This window comes from Oncorhynchus clarkii, chromosome 31 (assembly GCF_045791955.1).
Source record: "Oncorhynchus clarkii lewisi isolate Uvic-CL-2024 chromosome 31, UVic_Ocla_1.0, whole genome shotgun sequence".
Lineage (NCBI taxonomy): Eukaryota > Metazoa > Chordata > Actinopteri > Salmoniformes > Salmonidae > Oncorhynchus > Oncorhynchus clarkii.
This window is the reverse complement of record NC_092177.1, coordinates 24790345-24805283: the sequence shown is the minus strand read 5'-3', so window position 1 is coordinate 24805283 and position 14939 is coordinate 24790345. Positions and strand designations below refer to the sequence as shown.

General features: G+C 45.4%; 2 protein-coding genes across 4 annotated transcripts in view; one reads left to right on the top strand and one right to left on the bottom strand.

The window, feature by feature from the left end:
• Positions 1–2616, top strand: part of LOC139390437 (macrophage colony-stimulating factor 1 receptor 1-like) — a 28772-nt gene extending 26156 nt beyond the window's left edge. For 2 of the 3 annotated variants that reach the window (XM_071137560.1, XM_071137562.1), the window contains 2 exons: positions 333–447; positions 624–2616. In XM_071137560.1, coding sequence (XP_070993661.1) covers positions 333–447; positions 624–788 — 280 coding nt within the window. In that variant the 3' untranslated portion in view covers positions 789–2616. The remainder of the gene's footprint in view (positions 1–332; positions 448–623) is intronic. The other variant, XM_071137561.1, reaches the window with a different exon arrangement.
• A 746-nt stretch (positions 2617–3362) lies between these two features.
• On the bottom strand, positions 3363–14899 carry LOC139391102 (HMG box domain containing 3). The gene is made up of 20 exons (XM_071138622.1): positions 14710–14899; positions 12305–12479; positions 10740–10914; positions 10098–10622; positions 9861–9968; positions 9554–9685; positions 9108–9388; positions 8709–8821; positions 8526–8606; positions 8273–8355; positions 8078–8179; positions 7811–7957; positions 7244–7572; positions 6679–6938; positions 6370–6554; positions 5602–5821; positions 5286–5419; positions 5060–5179; positions 4633–4842; positions 3363–4406 (listed from the first exon to the last, which is right to left on the bottom strand). Exons 2-20 carry the CDS (start codon positions 12454–12456, stop codon positions 3801–3803), a joined length of 3963 nt encoding a protein of 1320 aa, XP_070994723.1. The 5' UTR covers positions 12457–12479; positions 14710–14899; the 3' UTR covers positions 3363–3800.
• Positions 14900–14939: the final 40 nt, after the last annotated feature.

Below are 14939 nucleotides of genomic sequence, written 5' to 3'. Positions count from 1 at the left end.
AACAAGCCGGATGTGGAGGTCCTGAGCTGGCGTGGTTACTCGTGGTCGTGTAGTTGTGAGGCCGGTTGGACATAATGCAAAATTCTCTAAAACGACATTTCTGACAAATAAGCTTTTTGTGGGTATGGAACATTTCTGGGATCTTTTATTTCAGCTCATGAAACCAACACTTTACATTTTGATATGGACATGGAGTGGTTTGAAAGACCATAGAGCTCCATATTGAGACAATCTTCTCCCTGATTCTTGAGGGCCTTGCATGATGTAGTGAAATATAGTATTTTTAATACTGTATTGTGACCAATAACAATATGATCTTGATGCCCCACCAGGTATACGATCATGAAAATGTGCTGGAATCTGGAGCCAACAGAGCGACCCACCTTCAGTAAAATCAGCCAGCTGATTGAGAGAGTCCTTGGGGAGCAGCCCGAACATCTAGACCAGGTAACACAGAGAGGGAGATGGATGTTTAACATGGTAGATATCTCTCTTATCAGAATAAAACAGCATCGACGCTAAGGAGAACATAAAACATCTTCCATTGTCAAACTGGATTGACAATACTAAAGCATTATCTGAAGATAGCAGTACCCTAACTTCTAGGTGTTGTCCTCTCCCAGCAGTACCAGAACATCCAGCAACAGGACATGGTGATTGAGGAGTTGGAGCCGTGTGATGATGATGACGACAAGACAAAGTTTTGTGATGGCTCCTGTGACCAGTCCTGTGAACATGAAGAGGAGGAGCAACCTCTGATGAAGACCAATAACTATCAGTTCTGCTAAAAACTCCCTGGCATCATCAAACTATCCACATTCTGATCTGAAATTCTTCATTCATTCTATCTTCTGCTCACTGTAGAATCATTCTAGGAGCGCATATCCATAGAAATGGAATTGGGATATTTTCATAAAGCAATGAATGCCTGAAAAGCAATTTTTAAGTTCTCTTTTCGCTTGTAGATAGACAGGCAGCTGAAAAAGTAATGTGACTTGCTATATACTGTGACTTGAGATACCATGTCTTACGCAGGAGATAATTGATCTAATCACAGATAGTGCCTTAGTTATGTACTTAAATATATGTAATGCCTTATTGTATGTTCATTAATTACTTTTTCTTCTTCTATGGTTTGAGATTTTCTCTTTTAAGTCTATGCACCAACGATGGACCTACCCTGACTGAACATACTGTTCTGTCCACAGGCTTCTAGTTATTTCCTCTGTTCGTACATACTGTGCTGTTGGCACTATGGTGAGATTGAACAGACTGTTCTGTCCACAGCCTTCTAGCTATGTCCTCTGTTCGTACATATTGTTTTGTTGCCACTATGGTGAGATTGTTGATTTCTTAGTTGTAGAAAATAATGCTGCTGTGGTGTTTTAATTCACGTTTGTCAGCGGGTTCACTTCCACATTGTTGAACAAGCTTTTTTTAACATGCTATATGCAGTTTTCAGAGGCAGCAACAAAACAGTAGCAAACATTGCAGATTTTTGAATGTTTGCCTATATATGTTGGGCCAGTAATTGAAAGGTCACTGGTTCAAATCCCTCAAGGTGAAAAATCGGTTGCTGTACCCCAATTGCTTCAGGGACGTCATTAATAATGGCTGATCAAGGCTGTGACCCCACTCTCTGTGGGTGTCTCGGGGAGAGTTGGGATAGAGAGAGAGACATTATGTAACATTATATGCTATGGTAGGGAACGATCAGGATGAAAGGAAAAAATGTGGATCCAAGTATGGACAATACAAACATGTGTTTGATGGCCATGTACTGTTATAATCGCCACCCGGCACAGCCAGAAGAGGACTGGCTCAGAGCCTGGTTCCTCTCTAGGTTTCTTCCCAGGTTCCTGCCTTTCTAGGGAGTTTTTCCTAGCCACCGTACTTCTACATCTGCATTGCTTGCTGTTTGGGGTTTTAGTCTGGGTTTCTGTATAGCACTTTGTGACATCGGCTGATGTAAGAAGGGCTTCATAAATAAATGTGATTGATTTATTTGATACCATTCCACTTATTCTGCTCCAGCCATTACCACAAGCCTGTCCTTACCAATTAAGGTGCCACAGACCCCCTGTCATATCTATACCGCTCAATATTTTGATGTTCATCATCAGTATGATAAAACATGTGAATTATGGCACAAAAATATTGCTTCATTGTTTTGAATGTAGCATTCAGCTAATACTGCCTACTGTAATTACCACGATGTCAGATAAAAGCTATAAGTCAGTTAAAGTCTATATGTCAACTATAAGTCAGATAACAGTTACTTGGATTGTTAGCAGCTATTCTGAATACTGTTGCAGTGGAAATGAGAGAAAAGTAAGAGATTTCTAGGTAGTGTATGTATGGTGTAATGTAAATTAATAAATGTTTATTTTCACTATACTGCTTGAAAGCCAAAAACAGATTCTTTGTCATTAAATCCTTTGTTGTTTGCTAACCAAATCACTGTACTGTCTTGGAAGGAGTGTAATTATATTCAGACAATATGCAACAAAAAAAAAGAAACTTAAATAAAGATGTCTCGCTTCCCTTGGATATACATTATATTTCCCTGTGGACTTGTTTCAACAACATTTCAGCCTACTCCATAGTACGTCATACGACAGTGAACAAAAATCTACATTTCAGTGATTTCTTTACCTCAGTTCTCGTTTCAGATGAAAATGCCTTCTCTGCAATCTTCTGAAGTTTCATTCCCTGTTCTCATGGGAGGTTGAGCAATACCAGACCACCTAAATAGGAAGTAACAATCTCACAGAAACTTGATTCAACATTAGGAAATACTTTATTTGCTTTATTTATAATTCCTTAAGCAAAATTATTCAGAAATGGCTACCGTCACCATATATTTTCTAACCCCTTGAGTGGGTATCAAGTTCCATCCGCAAATTGTAATAACTATGTCCATCACAGTTACATCATCAAGTCAATCATTGTCTTCTTTAGATTCCATTCAAGCAGCTGAGAGTAGATGATAGAACAGTCCTGACATTCAGAGCCACCCCTCCAATAGGAGCTCAGGCAAGAGTCTCCCGTGGTCAAAAACCCAATCAAAGGCCACAAGAACTACAGATTCCATCAGCCCATGAGGCAGATGTGAAAGGTTGTTTACCTTGAATACATTTCAGCCCAAAGGGCAACGAGTGAGGTACAAGAAGATAGCATAGAACAGTGTGAAAGGTCTTACTAAGGATGAGAAAGCACGAGGACTCATTAAATACAGTTATTAAATAATAATAATTATTATTATACTTCTAGAAAGAACATTATGCACTCCAACAATGAAGTTAGTCAACATAAACAATGTTTTTAAACGTTGTTATCTATTCTAAAACTGTGTGAAAGCAGAGAGCAGTTAGTAACATTCACGTTTTTACACTCTTCACTGGTTCTGCTCCTCTCACAAAGAAAACAAAGTGCCATTCTTTCATTTCAAACCAGCAACAAAGTCTCTGCTGGACTGATAAGTTACAGACTATCTGTCTGGTTAGCAGCAACACCTCTGTTTCTTTGGAAACACTCAAGCATATTTTTGCACAGTACATTCAAGGACTACCAGCCTCCCCACTACACGCTAGCTTTTCTGAACCAGATATCTCCATATATATTATATATATAATATATATATATAAATAGCCTTCTTTCTAAAAAAGGACTACCTCATAATAATATGGGCCACATGTCCATAATATTAAACATTATCCCCCAACGTCAGAAAGTTATATTGGTTTGTTTACTTGTTCACAGCACAAAATAAGTCTCCAAAAAGCCACAGTCTGTCACTCTCAGAGAACCACTACCTCCTCATACCCAGTGTCTCCCTCCACCCCCCCGTCTCCTTCCCCCTCCTCCCCTTCCTCTGTGTTGATCTGTGCCACCCCCAGCCTGTAGAGGGCATCCCTGATCACCACCTCCCCAGGCTGGCAGGCCTTCAGCACTGTGCTGATCTGCTGGTCCACCACCTCCCGGCTGGACAGGAAGTCCTGCAGACGGTTGTACAGGTAGTAGTAGGCCGTGTTGTCAAAGGCCAAAGGTCGCCGCCGCAATGATGTCACCAAACCCTCAGAACATTCCTCCTCAGTGACCTCTGACCCTTCTGTCACCTCGGCTTCAACCTTGAACCCATCCTTCTTCTCCTCCTTCCCTTCGTCCTCTTCTTTCTCGTTGTCTCTCTCCAGGTCTTGTACCAGACTGCAGTAAGGTTCCAGCTCATTGCAGAGCCCCATTGAGTGGTGGTCCAGACAGGGGGGCTCCTGGCCATCTGTAGGCCCAGCAGGATGCACTATCCAGCGGGAAGAGGACTTGGTGACAGGGTGGACCTGGGGGTTCTCCACCACGGAGGACAGGTCAGCACAGTAAGGCTGGTCCTGTAGCTCAGCACACGACACAAACTGATGGAGAGAGAGAGGTGAGATAAACAATAACAACATCCACAGTACCTAGTTTATCTATTATGTAAATAGAGACCAATTCATTCTTCAAATTGTATTGTCATATCAGCATATTACAGGTTAAAAAACCTTCCGACACCATCCTGATTTGACCTCGGTTTCCCTCCTAGTACAATAATCAGACGTCAATAACTAAGTCCTTTCCATGCCCAGTGTGAGGGCCTACCTCTGGTTTGTCCATGGGATCAGAGAAGCAGCCCTGGTTCCTGCCCCACATGGTGGAGGCCAGCTCAGGGTACTGCACGTCTGTACACAGCGCCACCTGGCGGGCAGAGTCGGTAACGTAGACGGGAGGCCAATACCGGGAGGACACCAGCAGGTCCACGTGGTCGCGTGCCGTCTCACCCTTCACCAGGTACTTGGAACCACACACCACCTGGAGGAGTATGGGAAAAGTAGTCTTCTATAATCTGTCTGGTTCTCATTATGTTTTTATTGGTCAATAGATTTTGTTATTGTGTGAGGCCTGATTGGCTAACCTATCATTTTTCATAGACTGACAGACTAAATGCTTGATTGACAGAGTAATAGTTGAATGGATTCTGGTGGACGACTGATTGATTGACATTGATAGGTGAGATGTGTGCGGTTACCTGATGGGGGCAGATCTTGGACAGCTTGCCTGCTGTGAGGTGTGGAGGGGGCTGGGGGGCCGTGGAGAGGCCGTTCTGAACACACGTACACAGGGAGATCAGAGAGACCAGCAACTCATCCTGACAGAGAGAGAGAAAAGACATGTGTCAATCTCCTAAACACACACAATCAAACCAGAAATATACATACATAGAGATATCACAGACACACAGCGTTGATCTACACCTTGTTGCTCTCTGGTGCAGTGATCTCGCCACAGCATTCCAGTATGGCTTTGAGCTCCTCTGCACTGTGCTCATCCATTCGGTCCGGTCTGAGTTGGCCCTCGTGGATCAGACGCACCAGAACAGATGGGTCACCTGGAAAACACACACACACACACGCACACGCACTAGAATTTTACACACTAACATTTTGATTTATTATTGATAAACAGGGCATGAACAAGTAATGATCAATGAAATCTCTGAAAGACTTGAGAATGATGTTTATCCTTCCAGTGATTGGCTTATTCCCCATCCCTGAGAGAGTGACTTCCTACCTGTGTGCTGTGTGAGGAGCAGGGCCTTGTCCTTCTCTGTGTTGATGACAGTGGAGCTCCTCATTAGTGGTGGGATGAAGGGGGCGATGATGGAGGCGTCGACCCGGGTGATGGGGACGCTGCAGGGGAACGCTGCCTGCTCGATGGCCTCACTCTCCATGGTCAGCCAGAAGTCATCCACATGCACCTTGTCTGGAGCCCCGAAGTCTGGCCACGTAAACTACAGGAGGGAGAGCGAGACACAGGTATCAACATGACTACAACACTATGCAGACCAGACAGCTTGACTGTCCTGGAATCAGGCAGGCTAAAACAAATTAAGTAAAGAAAATCATCTTTAATTCTCTATTTTGACTGTTTGGATCTGTGGCTCTTTACAGTCTCTCCCTGACCTCCCATCTCCCCAGTCTCTCCCTGACCTCCTGTCTCCCCAGTCTCTCCCTGACCTCCCGTCTCCCCAGTCTCTCCCTGACCTCCCGTCTCCTCAGTCTCCCCCTGACCTCCCGTCTCCTCAGTCTACCCCTGACCTCCCGTCTCCTCAGTCTACCCCTGACCTCCCGTCTCCTCAGTTTACCCCTGACCTCCCGTCTCCTCAGTCTCCCCCTGACCTCCCGTCTCCTCAGTCTCCCCCTGACCTCCCGTCTCCTCAGTCTCCCCCTGACCTCCCGTCTCCTCAGTCTCCCCCTGACCTCCCGTCTCCTCAGTCTCCCCCTGACCTCCCGTCTCCTCAGTCTCCCCCTGACCTCCCGTCTCCTCAGTCTCTCTCACCTCCACATTCCTAAGCTCCAGCACGTTGTGTGTGTACCGCTGGGCGATCTCCATCTTGGGGGCGATGCCACACACACCACAGATCATGTCGTTGTAGTCCCTCACGGTCAGACACTCAAAGGCCCAGTAGCCACTAACCAGCAGCTCCTGGACATGGGCCAACTCCTCAGGACTCAGAGTGTGGACTGATTGATATGGGGGGGGGGGGGGAAAAAGAGAGAAGAAAGAAAGAAAACAGAGATATTAGAGACATGAACAGAACTCTGTTGAAAACCCTCTGAACCGTATGTTGCGCCAAGAAAGTCTTACCAGCGTGGTTGTGGATGTGGTCCAGGATGGTCCTGACTATCTGGTTAGGATGCCGGCCCAGTCTGATCTGACTCCGGATCTTAAAGAACAGGTCCAGACTCACCAGCAACCTGTTGCCAACATTGAACAGACCTGGGTGGAGGTCAGTGAAGCTGTGCAGGGCCAGACACTGGGGGTTGAGACACACCTTCAGCTGGAGAGAGGCTGTCTGGATCAGAGAGTCAGTCAACAGCCAGCAGTCCTCCTGCCCCGCTAAAGAACTATGGTACAAAACACCGGAGAGAAATGATAGAGAGACCTTTCCTGAAACCACACTATGAAATATGAAAAATGTCCAGAAATGTCCAACCCCTGAGCACCAGAAACAACCAACCACTGAGCACCAGAAACATCCAACCACTGAGCACCAGAAACATCTAACCACTGAGCACCAGAAACATCCAACCACTGAGCACCAGAAACATCCAACCACTGAGCACCAGAAACATCCAACCACTGAGCACCAGAAACATCCAACCACTGAGCCATAATAAACCCAAAACTACACAAACAAATCTTTTCTCACCTCTGTCCTCCCTTGAATAGCGGGTAGTGACACAGAGCACAGTGTGTGGCTGCAGACTCATAGAACCGCGGCCAGCCTGACTGGACCTGCACCTCCCCCAGGCCCCCACCTTCCCCTAGCACCTGGTCCCCGGCCTGGGTGGTGGTCGTGGTGAGGACCACCTGGGTAGAGTTGAGTTCCTGGATGAGGGCCAGGGTGTCATGGAGCTCAGCCTCACTCTCAGAGATCTGCAGGGCCTGGCGCAGCAGCTGCAGGGTGGACTGGCGCTGAAGCTCCCTCTGGGCTGGGGACAGGGTCCGGTACGGGTCTAACAGAGCTACTGAACCACCCTGAGTGAGTGAGAGAGAGGAGGGTGATAGGATGAGGGAAAATAACAGAGAGAGGGTTGGAGGATGAGAACAGAGAGATGAGAAAGAATTCAGACAGACATAGAGAAATACAACAACACCAAAACATAGACCACATCCTAAATGGCACCCAATTCCCTATAAAGTGCACTATTTTTGACCAGAGCCCGATAGGGTGCCATTTCAGACACACTCATAGTGGGATTCTCTCCAGACTGACCTGTGCCTTGGAGCCCTTGGCGTTCTTCCTGGACAGCTCCAAGCCACAGCAGGGGCACTCCGCAGGCTTGTGTCTGTTCTTATAAACATAGCCACATGACGGGTTCTTACAGCGACCCCTGCCCCGCGCCGTAGACAGACCCAGGTCCTGACACACACACACACACACACACACGACATACAGTTATACAGACTACACTGAGCCTGCTAGAGGATGTGTGTGGATGGCGTATGCTCCCCAAAATGTAGTTAAAAAGGTGCCACTAACCAGTGTGGAGGTAGAGTTCTGTTTGAGAGGAACCACTGAGAGGATCTTCCCTACTTTATCAGTTACAATATACTGGCTTCTGTCCACAGGAGTAGGGAGAGTCTATAGGACAAAACAACACTGAGAAACCTGGAGACAAACACATAATCAGCATGGTTCAGCAGTGTGTGTGTGTCACTGTGAGTTTGTGCGTACCTGTTCCAGAGGTGTTGTTGTCACGATCTGGCCGAGCTGTTTCAGAGTGTTAGGCTTCAAACCTGCGATCATCTCACTGAGCTCTGTGGTCCAAACACAATCACCACATCAAACACGTTTGGTTACCTCAGAAACAACTAGTGTCACTTCCCTTAGATCAAAGTAACCACTTTGAAAACGAGTACCTTTAGCTTGGCTTGGGTAACCATTTTATCATTAAAACATATTATATAGGTACATGTGTATATCATACCTGCGGTTGCTTTGCTGCAGTTGGTCTCCTCAACTTTGCCTTTATGAGGAGGGACAGTAATCCACTGGACTAAGGCCCGGCCTAGTTTCAGACAGACAAATGTGTGTTTACACCCCAGACAGCATTCATCTTAACAGACTGACCTGAAATAAGGTTTTTGTATCTGTCCACAGCAGTGCCCACCTGTGTTGAATGGGGCTGGGAGGATGGCTCTCACAGGTCGCTTTTGACCAACCACACTGCTCCTTTCCTGTACTTTGACCCTGGCACCAGTCACAGGTGTTCCAACCAAAGCTCTGCTCAAAGACAGAACAACTGAAACTTAAAAAAAAAACGTTCTCTTTAACCAATCAAAACATGAAGCCCACTAAGAGAAATACTCTCACAAGGCTTGTTTGAAAAATGTAAATGTAAATTATAAACCATAAAAGAAGGGCTAAATTAAATCAAATCTGTCGTTCTGCCCCTGAACAGGCAGTTAACCCACTGTTCCTAGGCCGTCATTGAAAATAAGAACTTGTTCTTAACTGACTTGCCTAGTTAAATAATGGTAAAATAAAAAATAAAAAACTAGATGCTCACATCATAGTAGTTGTCTGTGTCCCTGACACCGCTGGAGCAGGCTGTATGACTCCCTGGCTGTTGGCTCTACCTCCCTCTAGTGGTGGTCCTGGTGTAACTGCACGCTGCTGCCCTTGTCCTCTGGGCTCCCGCGGTCCTCTCCTTCCCTTCCTCCATCCAGACACCTTACTGTTCTGATCATCAGAGGGAGGCACACCAGTCTTAGGGGGGTACCCAGGGTTTTTGGGTGGTTTCTGGGCATAAGTCTTGAATGAAGCAGCAGCACCTGGAGTCTTTACCGCCTGAGACGTAAAACGTGGAAAGTTTGTCATACCTCGGAACTGTGAAGTGTACGACTCAACCAATAAACTGTTAAGTGTATTTTCCAACCAATAAAATGTCATCTTTACTTCAACATTCATATTATGATGGAAGAGATGTTTAAGCCAGGGAATGTGTAGACTTACAGCGGGCACCCACTTGCCCCCCAGGTGGTTGCCACAATCAGGGCAGAAGGGTGGTTTGTGACGGGTCACGTAGACAAAGGAGCAGCCCGCTGTCTGACAGCTGCCCCGGCCTCTTCTGGTGTATTTATTCGACTAGCGACAAAGATGCTTTAGTAAGAATCTGCTAGTTACAGAGAATGTCTGACTGGTCAAATGACATGTGAGTATATAATACACTACTGTAATATATTGCTTGATGATCTAATCAAAGAAAATTGGATAACGTTAAATTGATGCAGTGGAAGAAAATCAGTCTTAGTAGATTTACCAGTTTGTATGAGGGATTAGTGTCCTGTATCACCCTAGCTCCTACAGGTACCATGACAACAGAGGCTACAGAGCTGGCTCCTGGCAACGTCCTGTGCTCCATCAGATCCTGGGGAAACAAGCGTTTTATCTACCATTACTGCATTGAACAAACAGACAAGGCAAATGAATAGTAACCCTAGACTGTTGAATGATCAGCAGTAAGGTAAGCCAACTCCCTGTGTCGTTGCTAACTAACCTGATTGGGTATGATGGTGACCAGCTCTGTTTTCACGTGCTGCACCGACGTCCCGCCCACACGCCTCCCGTCAGTCGCCATTCCAATGACACTATAGCCCCCGCCCACCATCCTGGGCTCCTCCTCCTTGAGCAGCAGACCGGCTGACGCCAGGTGAGGTGCATTGTGGGATTCGTGGGCGGCAGAGACTGAGGAAGAGGAGTGATACGATGAGGAGAGGACCCCCTGCAGGGCCCCGGAGTGTGTCAGGGTCACAGCCTTTTCGTCTGTCAGGCCTTCGATGGCGATGCACTGCTGCGACAGCTCCACCTCGCAGCCCAGCACCAAGGGAGGGTACTGGGGGGAACCAAGGGACAGGGAGGGCATCACCCCTTCCCCCACGGGAGAGTCCAGCCCCTCCATACACACCTCCAGCTGGGAGCCTGTCCTGTCGTCTGACATGGCCCCCTTGGGCAGGAGGACGTAGTTTGCCCTGGGGAGGATCCTACGAAAGCCTGGGAGCTCCTGGGAAGGGCCCATAGATGACTACGGAGGATACAGAGAGATGGAATAGTGTAATCATTATGACTAGGGCTAGGAGTTTCTCCTGACCACATGATCTTAGATAACAGACACACTGGTGGAAATATGAGGTAACCGTACAGTGTCCGTCCCTTCCTTCTCCAGCTTGGCCTTCTCCAGGTAGTAGCCCTTGTCTGCCACATTGAGCCTCTTCCAGCTCACACTGATCCTCTTGTTGATCTCAGACTGGGGCAGGCTGGGGAACTCCTGCTGCATGGTCTGATGCACATCAAAGTAGTACAGCAGGTAGGCTGATCTGGAGTTGAGAGATCAAAACGTGATGAATATATGTCATCTTGACTCATACAGCAGTCAACTCAACACAAAGATTGGGGCACTTGGTTTAGCTTTCTCCGCCTATCCACTCAATCCAAATGAAGTGCACTCAAGTCAGTGTGAAAATAGTATGTCATCTGGGTAATTCTTTAATTGCGGTGGTAAATGCCTTCACTCAACTTTGGCACCACGTTTAAAAACCTTTACAATGACAAACACATGACAAATAATACATGTCCTGTTTAATTTAACTGCTATTTAATAAGAAAACATATGTAAGTCCTTTATACTGCAACACATCTCTTTGTATGCATTGTAGAAAATACTGGGGGCATATTGGCTTGTCCCATTGGTGTAGAGGTGTAGTAACATGTCTTGGGGATTTAGAGATACACTACATGGCCAAAGGTATGTGGAATCCCTTCAAATGAGTGGATTCTGCTATTTCAGCCACACCCATTGCTGACATGTGTATAAATTGAGCACACATCCATGCAATCTCCATAGACAAACATTGGAAGTAGAATGCCCCGTACTGAAAAGCTCAGTGGCTTTCAACGTGGCACCGTCATAGGATGCCAGCCTTCCAACTAGTCAGATGGTCAAATTTCGGGCCCTGCTAGAGCTGCTCCGGTCAACTGTAAGTGCTGGTATTGTGAAGTGGAAACACCTAGGAGCAACAACGGCTCAGCCGCAAAGTGTGAGGCCTCACAAGCTCACAGAATGGGACTGCTGAGTGCATAGTTTTGGCGGATGTCAGGAGAACGCTACCTGCCCCAATGCATAGTGCCAACTGTAAAGTTTGGTAGAGGAAAAAGAATGGTCTGGGGCTGTTTTTCATTGTTCGGGCTAGGCCCCTTAGTTCCAGTGAAGGGAAATCTTAACGCTACAGCATACAATGACATTCTAGATGATTCTGTTGAATGAAAGCAAATCCCTGCAGCAATGTTCCAACATCTAGTGCAATGTTTTCCCAGAAGAGTGGAGGCTGTTATAGCAGCAGGGACCAAGGGAGGGACCAACTCCATATTAATGCCCATGATTTTGGAATTAGATGTTTGACGTGCAAGCTTCCACTTAGATACTTTTGGCCATGTAGTGCTTCTATTATTTTGAATGCTAGACAGTGAAAAAAACATATTTAATATATTGTATAGATCAATAAAAACAAAGAAGGCTATTTATTTTAATTTTTTACTTGTACAATGTGTGTCCCTCAGTTTTATGTCATCACTGATTCCAAAGATATTCAAGGACCTTGAGCATTGTCGCCAGTGGAAAAGTGTTTTCGGGGTGGATATTAAATACGACCCATCTGCATTGATAGGAGGCGTTGGTGTTTGATTGTCTGGGAGCAGTAGGTCGACTACCTGGGTTTCTTGGGTTTCTCCATGATCTCCCCCTGCTGAGCCTTGTTCTTCTTCCTCTTCTTGGGAGAGGTGACCTCCATCAGGGTGTAGCAGCTCTCCACCTCCTCCGTCATCCTCCGATCAGTCTCCTCATACACCTCCATGGTCTCCATGGCTAAAGGGAACCGAGGAGAGCCTGGGGAGGTTCAGTAACATTGATTAATTTATGTCCATGTGAAACAGAACAAATAATGACAAGGGGATAGGTATTAGGGCTACAGGAGCTATGTACATTGTTTATTAATACATCGAGCACCATCATGATAAGGAAAGTATAACATGTAGGCTACCATTAGGCAGGTGGCCTAGTGGTTGGAGCGTTGGGCCAGTAACCGTAAAGGTTGCTAGATCGAATCCCCGAGCTGACAAAAAAATCTGTCGTTCTGCCCCTGAACAAGGCAGTTAACCCATTGTTCGTTCCTAGGCCGTCATTGTAAATAGGAATTTGTTCTTAACTGACTTGCCTAGTTGAATAAAGGTTAAATAAAAAAATATATCACAATTATGTTATGGCAATGTAGATAAATGTATGGCCTTCAAAACAAGAAATAAAAGGCCCTAGCAGCTGTGCAAACTCAATCGCAACCATTGGCAACATTGAAACAAGGAAGAGCTGACAGAAGACAACAGCAGACTACCTGCCTGACAGTGCACCAGTGGAGGCTCCTCAGACGAGGAAGGGGAGGAACATCCTCCTCAGTGAATTTCATTAAAATAGTAAAACATTAAACAAAGTTATCCTTTTTAAATAAAACTATACTAAATATATTCACGTCACCAAATAATTGATTAAAACACACTGTTTCGCAATGAAGGTCTACAGTAGCCTCAACAGTACTCTGTAGGGTAGCACCATGGTGTAACTGGAGGACAGATAGCTTCCATCCTCCTCTGAGTACATTGACAATACAAAACCTAGGAGGGTCATGGTTCTCACCACCTTCTATAAAGTTATACAGTAATTATAACAACTTCTGTAGGACATCTTCCAACCTATCAGAGCTCTTGCAGCATGAACTGACACATTGTCCACCTAGTGCATAAAACGTGGTGAGTAGTTCACTCAAAGAGAGAGAAAGACAATAGTTGAACAGCTTTGAACCAATTTCTTCAAAAATGAAGGAGAAGCAAGAGAAAGAGAGAGATATTTCAGCATTCTATTTTAACTTTCTTAGCTAGCGAATGCAGCTAGCTAGTTTAGCCTACTCAAACACCAGCTCAATCCTATGTTAGCTAGCTGGCTATGGCTATCCAACACAAAACGGGAACTCTTCCAAGTCAAGGTAAGCTTTTGGTTTGACTAATTTATTTCCAATCGGGGCCGGCCGGTGTAACTGCTAAACTTCTTACTGACGTTACTGCATGATTGTTGTGGGTTTATTAACACTTTAGTTCTATTAGCTATGTTGATTATGATATTACTTTAATATGGTGACAACGATGTAGACTGTGTAGCCATTATGATATGGTTTGGTTAGGAAAGGTTTTTTCGCCTGGTCACATACAGATGATGTGTTGTGCATAGAAGTCCACAAGCGAAGGGAAAACATGAGGACGGTGCGTAGATGCGAGAATGAATACAACGTGGCTGCTATGAAAGTGAACAGTGTTTACGTGTACTCATGGGGTCTTCATTCTGCCGATACTGTTGAAAATGGAAGCAAACGGAACTAAACATACCTGAATTTGTCCAGTAGAAACTCTCGTTTACAACTGTTGGACTAATGATTACACCACAGGAGGCTGCTGAGGGCAGGTCAGCTCATAATGCCTCGAATGGAGTAAATGGAATGGTATCAAACACATGGAACCATTTAATTCAATTCCAGCCATTACTATGTGCCTGCCCTCCCAAATTAAGGTTCCACCAGCCTCCTGTGAATTACACCCTCAATTAGTACATTTCTCTCGACCTATGTGCACTTATGTTGTGAACTTCCATTGATAGGCTTGGTTGTAGCAACGTCATGATGGATATACGGAAAATGTTTGTATCATGTAGTAGCCTAAACTGATGTCACATTGAACTGGGTGAATGGAATATGATTGACAGTCATCCAATATGCTGTAATATAAATAAAGCCATGCTCATAAAAAAATAAGAATCGTCCTCCCTCAATTTAAGGCACCGACCGCCACTGCAGTGCACGTGGGGAAAAATGTGACTATGGACATTCCCGGGAAACGACCGTGAAGTAGAGTTAAATGCAAACATACAAAAGTTGCAAATAAAGTACGGAAAACAACAACACAGCGGATACAACTTTCTAATTATTCTCCCTCCCATGACATTCTCTGATAATTCGTGTATCCTAATACTGATTTGGCGAATTATCCAATGAGAAGCCTCCTTGTTGAACCCTTACCTCTGTTGCCCTGAAGAACTCTCAAACTAGATCTGAGATGGCTTCAAGCGACGCTGAAACTGAACTGCATCGCTCACATTGCCTAGAATAAGTATATTTCTCTATATTTTGCCTTAAACTGGGCTAATTCGTTTTTAATCTAAGGGCCTCAAAGCACTCGATTTGTCCTAGTCTTGCAGCAAACATGGCGCTGTGTTGTTATGGTTGTCAACCAATCCAGTGAAGGAATG

What these genes read in the sequence shown, in the direction of transcription:
- LOC139391102 (XM_071138622.1), bottom strand. Translation starts at nt 12,456, where the DNA reads ATGGAGACCATGGAGGTGTATGAGGAGACTGATCGGAGGATGACGGAG. An exon ending in AGAAGGAAGGGACGGACACT is followed by an intron (nt 10,623 to 10,739) that starts GTACGGTTACCT and finishes TATCCTCCGTAG; the next exon opens with TCATCTATGGGCCCTTCCCA. An exon ending in AGAACTCTACCTCCACACTG is followed by an intron (nt 7,958 to 8,077) that starts GTTAGTGGCACC and finishes TGTGTGTGTCAG; the next exon opens with GACCTGGGTCTGTCTACGGC.